General features: G+C 37.6%; 1 protein-coding gene across 1 annotated transcript; it reads left to right on the top strand.

The window, feature by feature from the left end:
• Positions 1 to 6665: 6665 nt before the first annotated feature.
• On the top strand, positions 6666 to 9362 carry LOC125228681. Its single transcript, XM_048133336.1, has one exon. The coding sequence runs from the start codon at positions 6666 to 6668 to the stop codon at positions 9360 to 9362; it is 2697 nt and encodes an 898-aa protein (XP_047989293.1).
• Positions 9363 to 21441: the final 12079 nt, after the last annotated feature.

Raw genomic sequence — 21441 nt, 5'->3', positions numbered from 1 at the left:
CAGGAAGGGAGGACGGACGCAGGTGGACTTGGTATCAGCGGTGACTTCACGTCAAATGTATGGCGATTTCGGAAGCTGAATTTGAAATGAATGGATTATCTGCATCGTGATTTATGAGTTCATTGACACATACGTATTTACGGTTGTCAAAACAATCAAAGTGAGGCTGGAAAATATTTTTCAAAGTGGACGTAATAAATACAGACCAATCAGAACTTGCCCTGATATAAAAATTATATTCAACTGCTGTTTGATGTAATTCAGCTATCGTGCATTTCGCTCGTACTTACATACCCCTGAAGGAGCACACTGCCTGCAGAGATATCTGATTTCTCTTGCAATAGCAATGAAGTACATTGCATACAGGGGGGGGTCTATTTTTACAAAAGCCTGGCCGCCGACGAGACTGACGATAAATACCTACCAAAGTAACACTACATGAACTAGACAGTGTGTCTAATAAGATGTGTTCGTGGATACTAAACGCCTATAAACGTAAATCTCAATGTTCTTTCTATTGTGTCTGACCTAGTGTCAAGCAAATAAATGTACTTGTCCAGTGTTTCCGGTAAATACCCGAAAAACAGCAACCGTTTGACAATAATAGGTACCGACGCTTTCAGGCCGCTACAGTAGCCAGTGCAACAACAGTTGGAAATTAAATGTTAGAGGTACAGACAGATTACTGAACCCAATTTAAAAATATTCGTATATTTGACCGTCGCATTGCTATATTATTTTAAGGCTATCGTAAAGGTAACGAAAGCGATAAAAGTTTTCATTGCTTTATTACTCATAAACAATCATAATTTAATTACAGAATAATCTGTTGAATTTCCTTACGTGTTCTGATAAAACGGAGGTACTGATTAAGAACTCAAAATACCTTTTGATTTTTTTTTATACAATTCATGAATTGGATAAAACGGATGCAGATGTGTGGCCAGCCGGATGTGACAAGCCCTGCCCACTTCCAAAACTAAGAAAAATAAACGCTGAAATTGAATTCAATAGCAGGACGAAACTCCGCTTAATCTAGATGAAAAATATTTTCTTACGCTTATGTAATATTCTGGTTAACCAGGGAAATTGCAAATAAGCCATTACGGAAAAATGAGCTTCCTTTCACCAGATTAACTTTAATATACCTAAATATTAGGTACGTTTCCTGAAAACATTTAAAACCCTTTTGTTATTAAGTTAGGTTATTGCATAAACAATATTTTTAGTCAAAGTGCAGATTTTTCTGTGATATGTTTTAAATGATATGCCGAACTTTTTGTATTAAAAAATAGGTCATTACGGATATGTGACCAATAAAGGGTAAAATAATAGGGAAGCGCGATCATTATAGCTAGGTAATCAGATTACGGAATATAAAAATGATTTTATTAAAAAGAAATCTGATCCGCCGCCTTTTTCTACAAAAAATGTGTCTCACGAGCAAAAAACATAATTGTAAAATAATCCGAACCTAATCGCTACAACCTCTTTGGGTCAGAATTAATTTAAAGCATTCCTTGAGAAATGATAGTGATTTTAGTGGTTTAGAACCACACCGTAAACAAGTAAATTTTGTTTGCCATTTTAAACACATTTTGCAACTGTTGAATTATAGGTATGGACCACGCATGTTAATAATGCTATTTTGAGACCACAACTAAAAATAAAACAATAGAAAAAAAGAAGAACATTGTTTTGATATTACAATTTGAATTCAACTGTCAAAAAAGAATCTTTGTTAAATTGTGAAAAATTCTTAATCAAATTCTCAATAATTACATCAGCACGCGCAATTTGCGTGAATAACACAATTTAAAAATAAATTTCTTGTAACGTAGAACTAATTATTGATACTTAAATCAGTTTATTATTCTTAGACGCACATTTTATTGCACACATAATTTTTAACGCGAGATGAGCGGATTTTTCAAATCTGATTGCATACCTGCGTGCGAACTAATGATGCAAGCAAACTGCTCAGCGCGGTGTCTCGTCCCGTTACAAAAATTTATTGTCGCGTAGATGCGATACGGAGGCGTAAATTAAAACATAAAATTATCGATCTAGAGATAGGAGCTCTTGTTTCATTAAAAAGTAATGAAACTTCCTCAGAATATTAATTGATCGATAAAATAAGATGAAATACGCCATTTAAAACGAGTTACAGGCTGATAAAATACTAATACGGGATTAAATTTATTTGTGGCTTGCAAATTGCTGGCCACGGTTTAGATTCAGATAATTGTACGATTATTATGTTTCGGCTACCTTCTTTGCTAATTAAGATCATTTGTAAAACACTGATTTAAACTTTCACGATTATTACACATAACTATTTTAATATGTAGTCATACGCGATTGAGTCCCGATTTTAAAAAGATCAATTGTATTGTTGGCTGCACTTACATACATATAATAATTAACTATATCGGTTAACTTCATGAATTACTTTTAATTCGGATGACAACTGAAGCTGAATTTGCGGCTCCGCTCCGTTATTGCCGTCTCTAGTACGTATCAGTCATTTTGGTTGATAAATTTATAAGCAGTAATTTAACTCACTAGCTTGAGCAACAACACATTCGTGTGAAGAAGATGTGCAATGCAATGCTGTGAAAAACAGTGTTATTGGATCACCCAGAGGACACCCAAGGAATTCATAGTCTGCGACAGAAGAAAAACTTATTCAAATTTGTGGTGTCATTCATACTCGTCCTTGGTGGGCGAATCACATCTTCTGACTAAATTATTTACATTACTTTAAGTGTATTTAGAACATTTTTCTACATTGTAATCAAATTACTTCTTTTTCTTTTGTGAGATAATATAATAGCAAACATTAACCGCGACACAAATCATTCGCGCGAGGCTCCGACAGCGAACCTGCGAAACCAGTTGCTCTTATATTTTTTGAGTTAACAAGGTTCTGCCTATTTTACTTGAGTACATAGCGAGACATATAATTGTCTTCTCAACAAGTTCAGATGTTGACAATGTACGAGTAAACAAATCCATTCATTGAGGACTGTGAGCTAAAAATTGCCTAATTGCTACGTCCCACTTTGTTATTTTGTAAATATGCATTATTAACTTATGAAAATTACTGTCTGTAGCATGTGCTAGGGGAAAATAACCGTTTGCATAGAAGGGATATGAAAGGCAATCAGTAGGTATATTTATTATTTATACACATTGTACCATTTTTAACATAGGAAACTAATAAAACGTAAATGACTACATAACTTATAAGAAGCATTTGTTTTTATAAGTTTGTCACGTGAAGTACCTACCCAAAGCTATAATTTTGAATATACTTACCTACCTTTTATTACTCGTAAAATACATAGTTACGTATTTTGTGTAACGAAATTTTATAATTTACGTTTAATAATCATATCATAATATGTGATATATTAAGTGAAAATGTCGACACACAATATGAAAATTTTCAGTAGACTTAGAAAAATATAATGTATATAAACAATTTAAACATCCTCAAGACTTTGGCGTTATAAAATTCTCGGCCTCTGTTTTTATTTTTTACCAAAAAATGATTTATTATGGTCCCCCGCTATTCTTGTTTACGATGTGATCGCGAACACAAAGCGGGTAGATGGGTATCGCTTCGCCTAAATGCGTTCAGCATGATGTGAGAATTCTGACACCAAATACTGCTGATAACATCTAAACCATCTAATGTTTTAAACAAACTCTTTTATGGGGGCTAACTTAATTTTGTCAGAATAAAAGATTTCCACAATAAAAGATGTATTGATAGGGAATATGAATTTGTTTTTTATTGTTTGATGCGGGAGCTATAAACGTAGGTACTCATCCCGTTTCGCCCGGTGCCTAGCCATAAAAAACGCATTTGATGGAGATTCGATAAGTGAAATTGCAACGTGTGTCATCCTGTTAACAAGTTTTTATTAACGCATTTAATACCGACTTATATTTTATCTAAATATGCAAGAGTTTTAACTCTTAATAGTTTTGACGCTTTTTTGTTCGTGTATAATGATTTCCATTATATTTAAATATCCTGCGGTCGGTATAAATATCCGCTGCCGTTACTAGTTGTCCTATTATATGGCTAATACTTTAACAGCTATACACATTTACACACATCATAAACACAGTTAATACAAAAAGGCTGTTTTGTTTTATTATTATTACAGAGTTTCAATGGACGCTTGTTTTTCATCATCGGATAAGCTCAATGGTACCATATTATGGTATTGTCACCTAACTTACGATATATTCAGCTTCATTGTGAAATGGAAAGTAAGTCAAACTTAACTGACAAGAATTGACCCGATTTACAAACATATTAATTAGCTGGGGACATAAATTGCAAGTGAAAAAAAGAAAGATTTGTACAAAGTGCTACTTGTATAACATGTACTATTGTACATTGATATACATATATTGAGTGACAAATGAATTGAAAAAAATGTATTTTTTGTTGCAATACGAATTACAAATAAGACGGTCTAATTAGTTATCCAAACACTGCAACAATGCAAAATTACTTCAATTTTGCAGTCATTATGTTAACAACACCATAACACTATAATCTAGTATTCCTGTGGCAAGAATGCGGGTCCTACCTGCATACATTAGGATTCCTCACGCTAGTTATTAGCATAGAAACTTACTTTACCAACATCATATCTGTGAGAAATATCAATGCTGAAAAGTTAACATTAAGGCTTTAAGTTAAGGTTGGCATTTGATAACTGTTGATGAGATAAATATGTGGTAGTTGCAACATATGAGCATGTAGCGCACCTCACCTACAGACCCGTTGCCCGTATTCGAACTTGGCACATAAAAAATAGATGCTGGGTAATACTGGGATCTAGTCCTGTTTTAAGTGAAGTTAGAAAATGCGTAGAGTTGATTTCAAATAATAAAATGTTCTTATTAGATGCCATTTGATTGTTGAGGTAGTGTATCCTATTTTAAATGAAAATTAGTAGTTATCAAAAAAATACAAATTACAATATAGGTTCAATTGTCAGGAATCCATATACTGGTATGTCTGAAGTCAAACATGCTTACAGTGTGTGTCATACACATACTTAATAAACATTGTCGTAAATAGCCCCAAAATATAGGTAAATAACGATCTCGTAGGTTAAATTTAAGATAATACATAATAAAGAAATATCGATTTATATTTGTTCGTTTTATTTCCCACCAATCCTAAGCACTTCACTATACGACTGAACTTTAACTAGTAGATTCTTACTTACCCTTAAAAAACCCAAGCATAGTTCAGTCGTAAATACATAACTATATACCAAAAACAAATGGCAATTAATATAAAGTAAGTATCTGGCACCGATACTTACAATCTAATTAGAATATTAATATAATATATACTTATAAGAATGTATAAGAAGATTGTTAATGTTTATCTCATAAGAATTATATTTGAAAAATAAAGAATTGCTGTTACACGATAGACACACATAACACCAATACATACTTGACGAATGGTACACGAGTCTCGCGGCCGGGAAAGCATATATATACCCGCCCCGACGCTCGGAGCGTCACTTGAACACCGACGGCGAGAGAGCGCGCACGCGCTGCTCCCCCATACACACCACCGCAGCAAATTGAAAATAAAAAACTGGAGTTTTTTCTTCGTAACCTGGTAGCCGCCTCCATCTACAGTCAACAATGGTCCATCGAGCCGCGGATATCATCGTGCCAGTATCCAGCAACTAAGAAGAAAGAAACACATACAGTCATCGATATAAACTAGACGAGTAGCGCTAGCCGCGAAAATTTAGTAGGACTGATTTATCAGTTATCGAGAAAAGTAACGTGGGTAACGTAACCTTAACGGTGGCGACCTGGACGACATTCTCCCCTCCTCAGACGGTCACCTAACGGTGTCAACGACTGTCGTGAGCCTGGGCAGCGGGTCTTCGTGTACGAACGAGAACGTACACCGTGTCACGCAAGTGATACGTACATACTCGGCTGTGTGTGCTGGCACGCAGTGTATCGAACGGTGGATTCTATGCCGTCTAACGGATTGAAACCAGGCTGTTAAGCTGAGGACATTCCCAGTCATCAGTGGGCACCCGTAAGGTACACTGCCACTACCAGAGCAGTTCCGCAAACCTTATCCTATCCTGATCGGATCCCCTACGTTAGTACCCGGTCAGGCCCTAGGGACGATAGGGACCGCGCACGAGTCAACCTATCAGGGGGTTGACACGTTGCATAGGGACAGTGAAGTGCTAGGATTGCGTTATTGCCAAGTGTAAACATATACAGTGCCACGTACAAATAATGAGTGTGTAGAGTCACGGGTTGTTATATAAGTGTTATGCGTAGTGGTTAAGTCAATCATAATATAAGTGTTAATTTGTTTTGTTCGTTTTTGATTATTTTTTGTAGTTTCCATTGTATATAGTACTAATTATTTGCACTCATTATATAGGGCGTTACCGTGTGATAGAGATTTGTACGATTCAATCATGAGCGAAAGCGGGAGGGTATTACGATCGGGTAAGCACACGCCGTTAGTAGGGTCTCGTACAAATACAGCTTCCGAACAGGAAAGCGTAAGCGGTAGCAAACGCGCGAATAGTACTGAAACGACAAATAAGAACGAACAGGCGTCACCCCGTCAAAGCACAATGTTGGACGACACGGTTGTGCCAGTGGAGGCACCGCGGCCTACGGTCATCGACAATAGTTCTCACGAGAGAATAACCGAGGCTAGGTTACTAATACTCCGCAGCGAACAGGCCGTGCGTGACGCAGAATTAGCACAAGCTAGGGCGGCAGCGGCTGCCGCCAGTAGCGCATTAGCTCTAGCCAAAGCAGAGGCGGAGTTTGCCGAAGTCTGTACTCGTAAACAGACACCTGCGACGATGAACAAACCCGCACAGGTGTCAGACGTACCCCCGGTACAATGTTGGGTTAACGAACAGGCAAAAATAGAACAAAAAGATACTATAAGACCGAGAAATACGGCACCGATGCCGTATGTAGGTACAAGTAATAAAATAGCAAGTAATGACATTGAATTGTTAGCGCAACGATTTGAGAACGCGGTAGGTAAAGGTAGGCGCGACCCGGTAGTACAACGGCACGTTGCCGAGTTACCCAAATTCGACGGTTCAATATCGGAATGGATAGCTTTCAAGGCTGAGTTCAACGACACTGAGGCTATGTTCTCAGAAGTAGCAAATGTAGGTAGGATTAGGCGCGCGCTACGCGGCGACGCCAAATACGCAGTTAAAGCCCTACTATATACTACGTCGGATCCTTTCGAAATTATGGACATGCTCGAGTTGCAATTCGGCAACCCCGAGGCCTTAGTACTAGCAGAAATAGAAGAGGTCAAACGGTTACCTAAACTATCCGAAGACAATCACAATATCGTATCGTTCGCCGGCCAAGTCGCTAACGTGGTAGCCACCATCAAATCACTGCATCAAGAACAATATCTCATGGCCCCGGAGTTGGTCAATAGGCTAGTCGATAAAATGAGTGTTCTAATGCGACATGAGTGGAATAAACACCGCGTACAAAACCCTAAGGAATTAGGTTTAGTGTCATTATCAAAATTCCTAACAGAGGCCAGCAAAGCGGCAGGTCTAACTGTTACCCACGCATCGCGTAGATCCGCACAGAAAAAGCATAGCGTAAACGCGGTAGCACAGTCGCGACACCGTTCACGCTCACGGTCGACGAGTAGGGAATCGTATAGCGAAACGGAATATTCCTACAAACGTTCAAGTAAACCTTTCATTGCACAGGTCAGTAAAAAACCAGTAGAGAAAAAATCCGTGAAAAATAATAAACCTAAAACACATACGAACGCCCCGCGAGTTAGAGAAAGTAATTCAAATAAATGTACGGTATGCAGCGGCGAACATTATATAACGAAGTGCGCCGATTTTTTAAAGCTTAATGTTGACGAGCGATGGACGAAAATGAAGGAATTCAAATTATGCTACAGATGTTTAGGGCCGTATCACAGACGCTTTAATAAATGTAAATACGTACCGTGCGGAACGGGCGATTGCGAGGCGGCACATCATAAATTACTACACGGCACTAGAAAAGAGAGCGAAACCCGCAAAGTGCAGTCGTCCATAAGCCACTTACACGATAAAGATACCTATTTAAAGGTTATGCCAGTCGAAGTAAGCGGGCCATTGGGCTCCGTACAAACATACGGGCTTTTGGACGAAGGGGCGGGGCTTACTTTAATAGAGCGCCATATAGCCGACCAAGTTACGCCTAGAACGCGTTCGTGTGAATTATCTCTAAATACAGTAGGAGACAATACTCTAGTAGATAACGAGTCGTGCGAGGTAAACGTGTCTATTCGCGGACTAAAGAGCGAGAACGTAAATAATCTTACGGCATTTACAGTCGAAAAGTTAGGATTACACCCGCAAGGAATAAATAAAGAAGTATTAAGTAAGTGCGCTCATCTCGAGGAACTACGAGACGAACTCACATACGCTACGGGTATACCTACTGTACTTATAGGCCAGGATAACTGGCATTTAATTGTTACTAGAGAATTGATAGAGGCCGACGAGAACCTGCCCGCCGCATCCTATACCAAGCTGGGCTGGGTCCTTCACGGCGCGGAAGCAAAACCGCGAAAGTTAATAGCAACAATTAATCACGTATCTCGTCGCGACGAACAAGATACGCACGAATTAATAAAACAACATTTTAACATAGAGTCGTTAGGAGTAGAGCCTAAAATAAACAGATCCGATCCTAATAACCGCGCTTTCGAAATCCTAAACGCAACATGTAAAAAAATACAGGGCGAAGATAGGTACGAAGCAGGATTATTATGGAAAACGGACAACGAAACTCTACCTAACAACAAAGACAAAGCAATGAAACGGCTAGTAAGTTTGGAAAAACTAGACAGGGATGACGGGTTAAAGGCAGAATACTCTCGACAAATACAAAACCTCCTAGACAAAGGGTACGCCGAAAGAATACATAAGCCTAACACGTCTCCCAGGGAATACTACCTTCCACATTTTGCCACTTTCCATCCTCAAAAGGGTAAACCTAGATTAGTATTTGACGGAAAATGCAAAATGGCGGGTAAAAGCTTAAACGAAGCACTATTGGTAGGACCAGATTTACTGCTATCATTGTTCGGTGTGTTGATACGATTTCGCGAAGGCAAAGTGGCCGTCATAGCGGACATAGCCGAAATGTTCTTACAAGTTCGCGTAATAGAGCAGGACAGAGATAGCCGAAATAGAGGAGACTACCTCGCCAGAGGATTGGCGATGGGTGCCTACCTCACTAAACGTAGCCGACGACGCCACACGCGGCATACCTAAAGATTTCGACGCCAACCATAGATGGTTTCGTGGCCCAGATTTTATAACACAAGACAGTAGTTCGTGGCCCGTAGAAAAACCCTCGGCACAACCGTTTCCACCAACAGGAGAAGAACGCGTACAACAGAAGGTAAATGTCGTTAATAAAAACAAAACTTGCGTCTGCTTACCCGACATAGATAGATTTCCTACCTATAAACGATTATTACGCGCGTCCGCTTACGTACTATCAGCAGTTGAATCGTTCAAGTCTCTCATACGCGGCATAAAACTTACACTCACTACAATGAATGAAAAACTTAAGATTGCGGAATTGTTATTAATCAAACGAAGTCAGAGAAAATCATTCAGAGAGGAAATCGCCAACATAGAGGCTGGGCGGCCTATATCAAAGGGATCACCGCTGAAGAAGCTCGCCGTGAACGTCAGCAAACATGGAATTCTACTACTAGATGGGCGCACAGATCGAAACCAGTGCATACCAGTCCTACACGCAAAAGAAGCTCTAACAAAGTTACTCATAGCACACTACCACGCTTTGTTTAACCACGCAAATCATGAAACTGTCATCAATGAGCTACACAAACAATTTCATATAGTAGGACTGCGTAGTGCCATACGGTATATTAGCAACACATGCCAATGGTGTCGCGTATACAGAGGTACTACCCACAAGGTGCCTCTGGGCGATTTACCTGCTGAAAGGCTTACCGCTAATCAACCTGCATTCACAGCTACAGCGTGCGATTACTTCGGACCTATGACAGTTACAGTAGGCAGACGACATGAAAAAAGATGGGGCGCACTGTACACTTGCCTAACCACTAGGGCAGTACATATAGAACTAGTGCCTTCCCTATCTGCATCATCTATGATATTGTCACTCAGACGCATGATGGCTCGTCGAGGTCAACCTACTGTATTATATACTGACAACGCTACCTGCTTCATAGGGGCCGAACGCGAGATAGCTGAAGCATTAGCAGACATAGAAGAAGAAGTGCAGTCGTTCGTAACAAATAAAAACATAATCTGGAAAAAGATACCTCCTGGCAATCCAGAAGCAGGAGGATCTTGGGAACGACTGGTGGGTGCTACCAAAGCTGCTCTTCGCGTTACACTGAAAGAACGGCATCCACCGGAAGAAGTGCTACATACCTTACTTCTAGAAGCCGAACATATCATCAACTCTAGACCACTTGTTCCAGTCCGATTAGATGACCGTCAGACGGCTCTGACGCCCAATCATTTCCTGATAGGAAGGTCAAACGCCATGTCACCATTCGGCGTATTCACCGACATTCATCTCACAGAAAAATCATGGAAAACGGCACAAGCTCTATCAGATATGTTTTGGGATCGATGGACAAAAGAATACCGTCAAACGCTAAGACCAAGACGAAGCCCCAACGATCCCAAGTACGAAAATATAAAAGAAGGAGATATAGTCATCATAGCTGACGGCACTATGCCTCGTAATACCTGGCCACGCGGCAAAGTAGTAAAGACGTTTCCTGGTCCAGATGGGCGAGTACGAGTTACAGAAGTTGAAACCGCTGCAGGAAGAATTCGTCGCCCAGCCTCACGACTTATCGTTATAGGATTTACTCCGTTGTAACTGTGTTAAAAACACGTAGGGGGGAATGTCGTAAATAGCCCCAAAATATAGGTAAATAACGATCTCGTAGGTTAAATTTAAGATAATACATAATAAAGAAATATCGATTTATATTTGTTCGTTTTATTTCCCACCAATCCTAAGCACTTCACTATACGACTGAACTTTAACTAGTAGATTCTTACTTACCCTTAAAAAACCCAAGCATAGTTCAGTCGTAAATACATAACTATATACCAAAAACAAATGGCAATTAATATAAAGTAAGTATCTGGCACCGATACTTACAATCTAATTAGAATATTAATATAATATATACTTATAAGAATGTATAAGAAGATTGTTAATGTTTATCTCATAAGAATTATATTTGAAAAATAAAGAATTGCTGTTACACGATAGACACACATAACACCAATACATACTTGACGAATGGTACACGAGTCTCGCGGCCGGGAAAGCATATATATACCCGCCCCGACGCTCGGAGCGTCACTTGAACACCGACGGCGAGAGAGCGCGCACGCGCTGCTCCCCCATACACACCACCGCAGCAAATTGAAAATAAAAAACTGGAGTTTTTTCTTCGTAACCTGGTAGCCGCCTCCATCTACAGTCAACAAACATTGTAATCTTAATTAACCTTGTGAAGACATCTGCTATAGCTATAACATTGCGCTTTTATCGACATAGGTACCTAATAATTACTACAATTCATAATATACCGATCAGGACAAGTCAATTAAGATACAATACTAGTAGCAGCCTTCTGGATGACTAGAATGTCGAATATATAACTAGTTAGAATTGATGTAATTCTCTAGTTTCTTTCTGTTCACGAACATGTTAAAATAAAAACATGTATTCTAGAGCGAAGTTTACCAATTGAAGTTAACAAATTATAAAGTAAAGGGAAGCTCCACGTATTTTATTATAGTTCGTCAACACGGCGCATATTAGTGGTAAGTGTGGTCGGACGTATGCAAAACCGACCAGTTGCTGCAGCTGACGCTTAGACGTCTATTAACCGAGACGCCATCTACATGCAAATTGTTTCTTTTCCACTTACTTTATTAAAGCGTTAGGATTAATACAAGAACCGCAACAAACAAACAAAACGCAAGCACGAAATGGCTAAATTTGTTTATTTTTCCCACACCATAATGGTAAAGGCTCTCTTGATACTTCAAAAATGGATGAGAATGTTGCATTTTATCCACGTGTGAGCAGATAATTTTCAAACAAATTTTTACTTGTTACCTTAAAAAGTTGGCAGGTAGAACTAACTTTAATAAAATTAATGTTACAATTTTAATTTAATTTGTTTTGTTTATTTTTGAAGTTTTATAGTTAGCATTTTCCTCGTGTGGTGGTGTGGTTTCACTTGGTAGACAAAATTGTTTAACCTTCGTGCCCTTAAACCCTCGTAATCCTCAGGATTCAACTTTACGAATCACTCGCTACGTTCACGGTTCAACATTGGAATCATTGGCTTGATCGGGTATTAACTTTATATTAGCAAAAGCGATGAAACAACAGCTTTGCCCACTTGTAAAACAAATAGCAATTTTCAAATTCCATTACATCGAAGACAAGACTTTTTGCACTGAAATCTAAAAACTAAACGGCGCATTTGGGTATTCCAATTAAAATGGCTAAACGTTTTTGTTCGAGTGTTCTAAACTAGTTCAACTAGCATTATCTCCATATAACAAGATGCGTTTTTTCCGAACGGTTTAATGTGCAGGTATGACGTCGCGGGACACGACTACAATTAGCACTGCCAGTAATGGGAGATGCACCTGCTAAAACGCTGTATTGTTGAATTACAAGCGGATCTTTACATTGCCAGTATATACATATCGTGACATAAGTAAGGTATGTACTTTATTTTTAAATCAACATCTTCAGCCCGCGCATTAGGTTGAAATTTTGAAAATCTCATACAAACCTGAAAATTTAACTTTCAGATAAAAAATGTTTTTCGGCTTTGATTTTTGTATTTGACTGGTAGAGAATGCCTCAAGGCGTTAAGTCCGCCATTTGTACTCTTTTTTAGGGTTCCGTAGTCAACTAGGAACCCTTATAGTTTCGCCATGTCTGTCTGTGTCTGCATGTCCGTCCGTCCGTCTGCGGATAATCTTAGTGACCGTTAGGAATAGAAAGCTGAAATTATGCACCAATATGTATATATCAATCGCGCCGACAAAGTGCAGAAATAAAAAGTGGAAAAAAATGTTTTATTAGGGAGTGATTTTTTTTTTCATTTCAACCCTAACGTGTGATATATTGTTCGATACTTATTTAAAAATGAATAGGGGATTACTAAAATCACTTTTTGATAATGCTCATATTTTCGGAAATAATCGCTATTAAAGTAAAAAAAAATGTGCCCTTCTAACTTTTGAACCATAATTTTAAAAAATATGAAAAAAATCACATAAGTAAATTTTTATAAAGACTTTCTAGGAAAATTATTTTGAACTTGATAAGATGATTGAACAGTTTTTAAAAAACATACGGTAAACTACGGAACCCTACACTGAGTGTGGCCCGACACGCTATTGGCCGGTTTTTATTTGTAAATTTGTGCAATAAAGTTTAAATAAATAAATAATGTACATGCCATGAAAACTTACAACTAGTGTAAACTATTATACTTACTGTGATCTTTAATTTAAAATTCGATTCCACATTCTCATTAGAATTCTACTGCGAAATGTGTCAATGCAACATAAAAGTTAAAATAAATTAATTAATTAGGTACTGTAAATAAAATCTAATTGGCTCTAATGTTTAATAGGTAGATATGTAAGCACTCTAGTTCCAATAATGGATGTACGAGTATATTTTTAACCTATTAAAAGATTTGTGTTTAAGTAGAAGTGTAACTAGAAGATATTGCAAGAAGTATTGAAGTCTGATCCAATTAGAATTAACTTCCATTACCCATAGGCAATGCACATGCATATGCCAATATAGATGCCTTAATCCAATTGACGATTTTCGGTAGCCATAATTGATGTGGTGAAAGCCTGCTAATGTGATGTTGATGATACATAGGAAGAGGTACAACATTCAAAAAAGAAGAGAAAATATTTAGAAGTGTAGCTGTAGACAAATTATTAATTTTGAGGTTTACCGTGTATCATAGGCAAACGATAACAGATAATAATTACCACACTCCTTTACGATAATCAAAACAGTACAGATTCTCTAATATATCTGTCTATTACAAGTTTAAATAATGCCCATTGTATAAGATACACTAAGGAGGAGCAATCAATAATTGGCTATCGAGAGGAATTAGCAAGTTCTCCCAGCCGTCCTTCGCGAAGGCCGCGCGTGTGAGTGACCTGTCAACCGGCCGCCGCGCCGCGTGCGCCCGCGCACCACCATGTTAATTACTACGACCAATAAGGTGCCCCGTCAACATATTTGTTTTTTTAATTTATGAATTGTTCGCAAACCCACTTCATTAAGACTATCGCAGCGATTTAAAAATAAGGATATTTATCGAACTGCTCGTTTGATGTGCCTTGGTGGAACGCTACAACGCGTTCGATGAGTTTACATCACGTGCTCCATTTTTTGTACCTATAGACTATACTTGGCTCCCAAACTTGCGCAATATTGTTAGTGCCACCGCTGTGCTGAACTATTTTTGTTGCCCGTATGCCACGTCCTTACGAAGTAATATATAAGTCAAGGAGCTATCTACATTTTTTTCAGCGGCCTTGGACGAAATGCCAAGATTAATTCCCAAGCACTATCATGCAAGACGTGACAACTTCGGCTTGCTGCCTTTTTCGGTGTTGGGCATGTCGGTATTCGCAACGTTATGTTGAAATAAGAATCCTAGAGCACACGCCGGATTCCTGGTGGTCATTGTAACGACTTTATAAGGAGTAAAAATAAAACCATTACAATTAAAAGCATAGCCGTACATAGTTTATAATTTATTGTACCTATTTGTTAACTGCCAGTGTTTTTGTTTCTAAATGTATTAGAACATGAAATATTCAAAGGATATGAATCTGGAGCCTTCTCACTTGAAACGGCACGGCCTTTGTCCTTTGAAAGATATGGTCTACTTGAACAAAAAGGTAGGCTAGGCTAGAGATCCAGTAATCACAAATACAAGTCTTAACCTGAGAAATATTTTAACATTAATTCATTTTTAAGCTTTGATTTTCTACTATATGTTACCTTACATTTGATTGGGCTCGGAACTCGTCAACGAGATCAAAGCAGCGGCCGCCGTCGCTCGCTCGTATCATCTCCAGATCTTCGTCATTCAGCATGACGCGCAGCTTCGTCAAGTGTAACCTTTAATGGCATGGTATTAAAAACAGAGCATGCGTCATTGTAAATGACACGATCTGTATCACCGCTGGATCTTTGTCATTCGCGCTCACAGCGACGTCGTCGGAACAGGCGCCGCTCTGTTGGCAATTAATGTAACCAAAGATCATCAATAAACAACTTTATCACTCCATCGACTCTGACACCGGAGGTATTTAAGCAGCCACGCCACTATATTATAAGAGTTTTGAATATTCAGTCACGCACAGCTTTCAACATCGAGTTCTGAACGCGGCGGTTGCATTTTGCTTAATTTTATTAAAGTAATAATCTCACGAGTATCTGAAATCGTTTATAAATAAGTATTTACATATTAAAGGCTTTGATATACAAAAATAATAAGTCTTATTATTTCTTACGGAAATAGCTACCAATAAAGTAAGTGCTTGATTGCGTTTTGATTTGCAATTGTTTGCAAACCTATCATAATAATACAGACCTTTACCGGCCGTCAGGTTACAGCTATTAAGCAAACGCTGCCTGCAGTAGGTAGGTGAAATTTTTAATTTTTATTATACTAGATTGACTGTCATAGGAATAGATAGTAAACAGCCGATCATTTAATATCATCGTTGCACCACATAGTTTTCGAAAGCCCCATAACCAAGTTTAACGGAAAAAGGGCTGATCTTAAGACACTCTCGACAAATGCCGTTGAATATCTTAAGTCTATTTTTTTTTAAGTAGAGAACAACCTGTAATGTAAGCCATACGATAAATATAAATCGTTCATGAAATTCTCAGGCATATTCGTCTCGTCATGTGAGTCGACGGACCTACCTAATTAAATAGTACGATAGTTTGCCCTTGGGCATCTGAAACAACACATTATTGGTTTCATTTGATTATTGTCATAGTCCAACTTATAAATCAACAGCCGACATATTTATATAAATTTAAATGTCTCCAATTTTTTTTACAAATGATATATTTATAATTACATACGTTAGTAACTTATTCAACCTCAACTATGTTGTCTAATAAGATCCGTAGGCATATCCTGCAGACTGCGCACGCAACTGTATCGTCAGATAGCCGGTTTTTGATAAACAATGTTCTAATGACCGAGTGCTGTATTTTAAAGGCTGCTGAACCAATTATGACCATTTAAAAGGATGGCCAGAGCGTATGACGAGTCGGCCGGTCTAGCTGTCAAGCCATCTACGGCAATCCAAAGTCCGATCAGAGCCGCCCTTTGATATACTTTCATGGTAATTTAGACGCATTTCGACGGTTCCAAACGCTTTAATGCTGCAAGCATTGGTTAAAAGTGTTTGAATATGATAATGATCGACATCTCGTAATAGCTACTGCCGATGTTGTACTAAATATTTATAGATATGTCATCTTAATGATGTAAGATTTCAATGAAACATTGTATTAATGCTGCTACATACTGTACTGTTTTTTTTTAACTCAAAAACTCGTAATGTAAAGGTCAAAATTACTCAAAGTTTTATAATTAGAATCTCCTACATTTTCTTGAATACTAAGTAACTGTTATATGCGTGTTTCCTTCATTAGGAAACTAGAAATTAATCATAGCTCGTTTATCGCTTACAAACGAGATCGCCTCGCCCGCGATCGCGGCTCGAGATTCGATCGCGCAGGAGCTTGCGTGAGTCTCACGCGCAGATACAAAGAGATACGTTCCGGCGATCATGCCCATTGATAATAAATCACATACATATCAGTTACTAGCCGCATATCGTGGGAGATTGTCCGAGAAAGAGTTATGTATCGCCTTGGGTCTAAATACGTCACATCGTGTGAATAAGGAAACCCTTCACTCGGGTTCTTTAAATTATTTTGGTCATCTTAAGAACTAATTAACAATAATTATTAATATTTATATGCTTCTTTTAAACGCGAGCTACTTATTTGGTTTTTATTTAGGTAAAGTGGTAGTAGCGAACCTGCAACCAAGAATCGGCAACTTCGTCACACAAGGTTACCACTCTCAACATGGCAATAGATCGATAAAATATCTACCGTTAGCATCCCGCAACAGGTACAATGACACAAGGGCCTATTTATATTTTAGTAAGCTAACTTATAAGCTTCTTTGTCTTAGTTTCAACATGTAAATCTCATGTACATGTTTTATTTGCATTTTAATAATGATGATGCTCAACACAAACTTAGGTAAGAAATTGAACAGATGTAGTGTTAATTTAGCCGCATTTGCGTACAATGTACAATACATATTTCACGTTTGCCTGTGTGGTTAAGGGTCAAGAATTTTCTTTTTCCTTTCGTGGATAATGTAATAGCCGATTAGGCATATATTGTTCAGTAACCCCTTAATTAGTTGGACAGAAAAAATATCAAATGTTAGAGTTCTAGATAGGATTAAAGAAAAAAGAAATATATTAAAGACAATAGAAAACAGAAGAGGCGTACTAGTTGGACATCTGCTACGACACGACCTGTTTCTCAAAAATATCGTAGAAGGAAAAGTAGAAGGAAAGAGGGGAAGAGGAAGACCTAGAAGAAACTATTTTACCCAAATTAAAGAAAAGGTTCAGGTCACGTCGTACCAGAGCAGAGCAGAGGACCGGACGAGTTGGAAATTGCTCCACCGACAAGAACACAGCTCTTAAGTTAGAAGAAGAAGAAGAACCCCTTAATTGCTAAGAGTGGCACTGAAGCTTCAGCAGTTTCATGTTTTCAGACTAACCCTTTTAGGAATACAGGCGAGAGTTTACGTATGTATGTATGCATTATGTATTATTTATTGTATGTGCTGGTAGTGCGTTAGGGACGCAGCCGCGGGCTGCCCCTCCTCCCATTGTGCGCGCGCAGTAACTCCTCGCTAACAAGAGCTAGGCACCGGCGCGAGTCACAAACGCTAACCTAATCGCAAAGTACTCTTATCATGGTAAGAACCTAAGACCCGCAGCGTTTTGTTATTTTTTTTGTGTAACAAATCAAATAAACATAATTGAAGTAACTCAAATAAATGTTGGTCAAATGATTGGTGTATTGGCTCAAATAAATGGTGGTTGGTTGGTTGGTTTGACGACCGGTCTGGCGCAGTCGGTAGTGACCCTGCCTGCTACGCCGCGGTCCCGGGTACGAATCCCGGTAAGGGCATTTATTTGTGTGATGAGCACAGATATTTGTTCCTAAGTCATGGATGTTTTCTATGTATATAAGTATTTATATATTATATACCTATATCGTTGTCTGAGTACCCACAACACAAGCCTTCTTGAGCTTACCGTGGGCCTCAGTCAATCTGTGTGAGAATGTCCTATAATATCTATTTTTTTTATTTCAAATGATTTGATTTTTGTGTCTTAAAATCAGTAGTCTTAAACCATAAACAAAAACTTAGAAATCGAGGTCTAAAATGCACGCGACTTATTACAATTTTTTTTTAAGCAAGTAATGTTCCTAATGTACCAAGAGTAGGTGTGAACAATGTGCATCAGCACGAGAAAGACCATGCAGTATATAACTTGCACCACAGTAAAGCCCCCAGCGTACTCACATTTGTAAAAACCATAATAAGCAGCCTGTTTTGGCGTATTGTATTGACACGCGATAAAGCGCAATGAGATTTCCAGTCGGATCACTGTGACTTATTACCTCGTATACAAGAAGCATTGTCTTGTGTAACCGATTCCCAAAACACTTCATTGTAAAAATCAAAAATCTCCTCTTAAATCAATTTATGAATTTTTACTTGCAGGTAGTCAAACACTGGCTTAAATTTTCATGATTTTTACGCATTGAGTATCGCTAGAAAAAAGAAAAAGCATAACTATTTCCACAAAACTTCATTGCATAGCTATAATTAAGGTCCTATTTACACGCTATATTACAATTTTAACTACATTGCGGACTGTTGAGTTTGCACACTAGCCCACTAGGTAATCAAATACCTACCGCAATGTGATGAAATTCTCATTCAAGTTTTTGCCCCGTGTAAATAGGACCTAAGTTTTGGAGGGCATTGTTCCTGTTGTCTCGGAGAAGACTCATAACTATTCAAACTTCGAAACGTCAGAGGTCAGTTTTAAACTAGTCCTTACACCTAGATTAAAAATTAACGCCTATAAAAATAGGCGTAGCTAAGAAAGTTGAAATAATATAGATTATGAACTAAAGAATCCGCTTACTGCAATAAAACGATTCAACATTAAAGCCATTAACACGTGGGCTTCAATAGTCGATGAGTCTTTAAATTAAAACTTTTTGCTCATATTTAGAGATCCTCTGGAAAATATTTATGTTTGACCCACTGTTTACGGTCATTTATTTATAATAAATAATTTATCAGTAAATACGAAGTATACCTATATGTAGATTACTTAGCTTTTTTATACTACCTTTTTTTATTATTATAAAAAAAGGATTAGCTTTGAAATACAGAGGTGACTTTGAAAATTCTTATTTTATAATTCGTATTATAACGCAGATGAACAGCAAATATTGTATCTAACCATGTAGTACATCAATAAAGTCTTAGTTGGGTAAATACTAAGTGAGGAACAATGATAATTTAATAGTCATTTAAAAACTGTCAAAATAATTCTTTAATATTATTATTATTATTTATTTATTAATTAAAAACAAGAAGTACAACATAATGACTATGCTATGCTCCACAAAACTTGGTTAGTTTGACTTTGGAGTAGTTTCAGTCTCTTTTTATACATTTTAAGTAAAAATATACAAATTAAAATATAACTTCTAATAGGTTACTTATCCTAGAACTTAGTTGTAGTACAAGCTGCACAAAATATTGCTTATAAAGTATCCAAAAAGATCTCCTAAAGGGACTCCGTTTAGTTGTACTTCATATTAATATCTAAACCTATTCCTACGTAAGCATTCCTTCATAATGAAAGAAAGAAAGAAAGAAAGAAACGTTTATTTGGTGTATAAAAATAAAAATAAATGAAAACTTAACCTATTACATCTTAATTTAATAACACTTTATACACCAAAATGGTTGCCACTCAGCATTTGCCGATGACTAACTAAGTTAGCCATGGCGCTGGTTTTCAGGGCAACCAAATGAATAAGTTTACTGAATAGAAACATGCAAAAATATTTACAACATGAGGGAGAGGAGGTGGAGGAGGAGGTAAAAGTGAGCTATAATTTATGTACAGAATAACAGTATAGGTAAATGGTACTTAGAAATGTAACGAAAAGAAAGGCAAGTGTTAACATTAACTGAAATTAGACATATAATCTAAAGATTAATAAAACTAGCATAGTACGACTGCTTATGTGTTAGAAATTTGAGTATCAAGTAAATACTTTTTAGTTTTACTCTTAAAAGTTGGTGTCGATTTACAGTTTCTAATGGGTGGTGGCAGATTGTTCCACATGATAATGAAATTCCACAAAAGGTAACCTCGGAACCCTGAGTCGGAAGGAGCTTCGCACTTTAATAAGTTTCAACTTCTGTTAATACAAAGCAATAGGGAATGCGCGAGCGCCACCCTTAAAAAAGCCTAATTTAATTTAACAGGTAGGCACAGTTTCTTTAATCATAGCCTTTACCTTTAAATTACATAGTCCGTAATAGCTCCCGAGCAATCGGCAATTCTTCATTTTTGCTACTGTTTTTTTTTGCTCCCGTAAAAAATAAACACACCCCTAAACCTGAGCTTGAACTTAATGTTTAATCCAAATTCCATAATTTTATAATTATTTTACACGTTCACTGCATAATTGAATTACGAATAAGACCAAAACTAGATAGCCTTTTTTATAGAAATGTCAGTTTGGCGGGGAAGTAGTCGGTAGAAATAATTTTTTTCAGTACAGATGGTGTTTTTTATACGCACTAGTGCGAGAAGTGGTTCATTATATGTCAGGTCAAAACTTCGGAGGCTCATCTCACCTCATCTGTACTGAAAAACGTCGTACGATACACGTGCGAAAAGGAAATTCGTAACTCGTGTCGATTTAAAACACTCGCTTCGGTCGTGTTTTAATTTATCGCCACTAGTTTCGAACTTCCTTTTTTACGCACTTGTATCGTAATGTACTATTATTGTACCTTAATAATTCTAATTAACTGCTAACAATTAGAGAGGAATTTTAGTTTTAGGAAATTAAAATTAGAGTACA

This window comes from Leguminivora glycinivorella, chromosome 8 (genome assembly GCF_023078275.1).
Source record: "Leguminivora glycinivorella isolate SPB_JAAS2020 chromosome 8, LegGlyc_1.1, whole genome shotgun sequence".
Taxonomy (NCBI): Eukaryota; Metazoa; Arthropoda; class Insecta; order Lepidoptera; family Tortricidae; genus Leguminivora; species Leguminivora glycinivorella.
The sequence above is the reverse complement of the archived record's forward strand: the minus strand, read 5'-3'. Positions and strand labels throughout refer to the sequence as shown.

Bases quoted from the DNA above. Each gene is read 5' to 3' on its own strand.
- LOC125228681 (XM_048133336.1), top strand. From the start codon at position 6,666: ATGTTGGACGACACGGTTGTGCCAGTGGAGGCACCGCGGCCTACGGTC.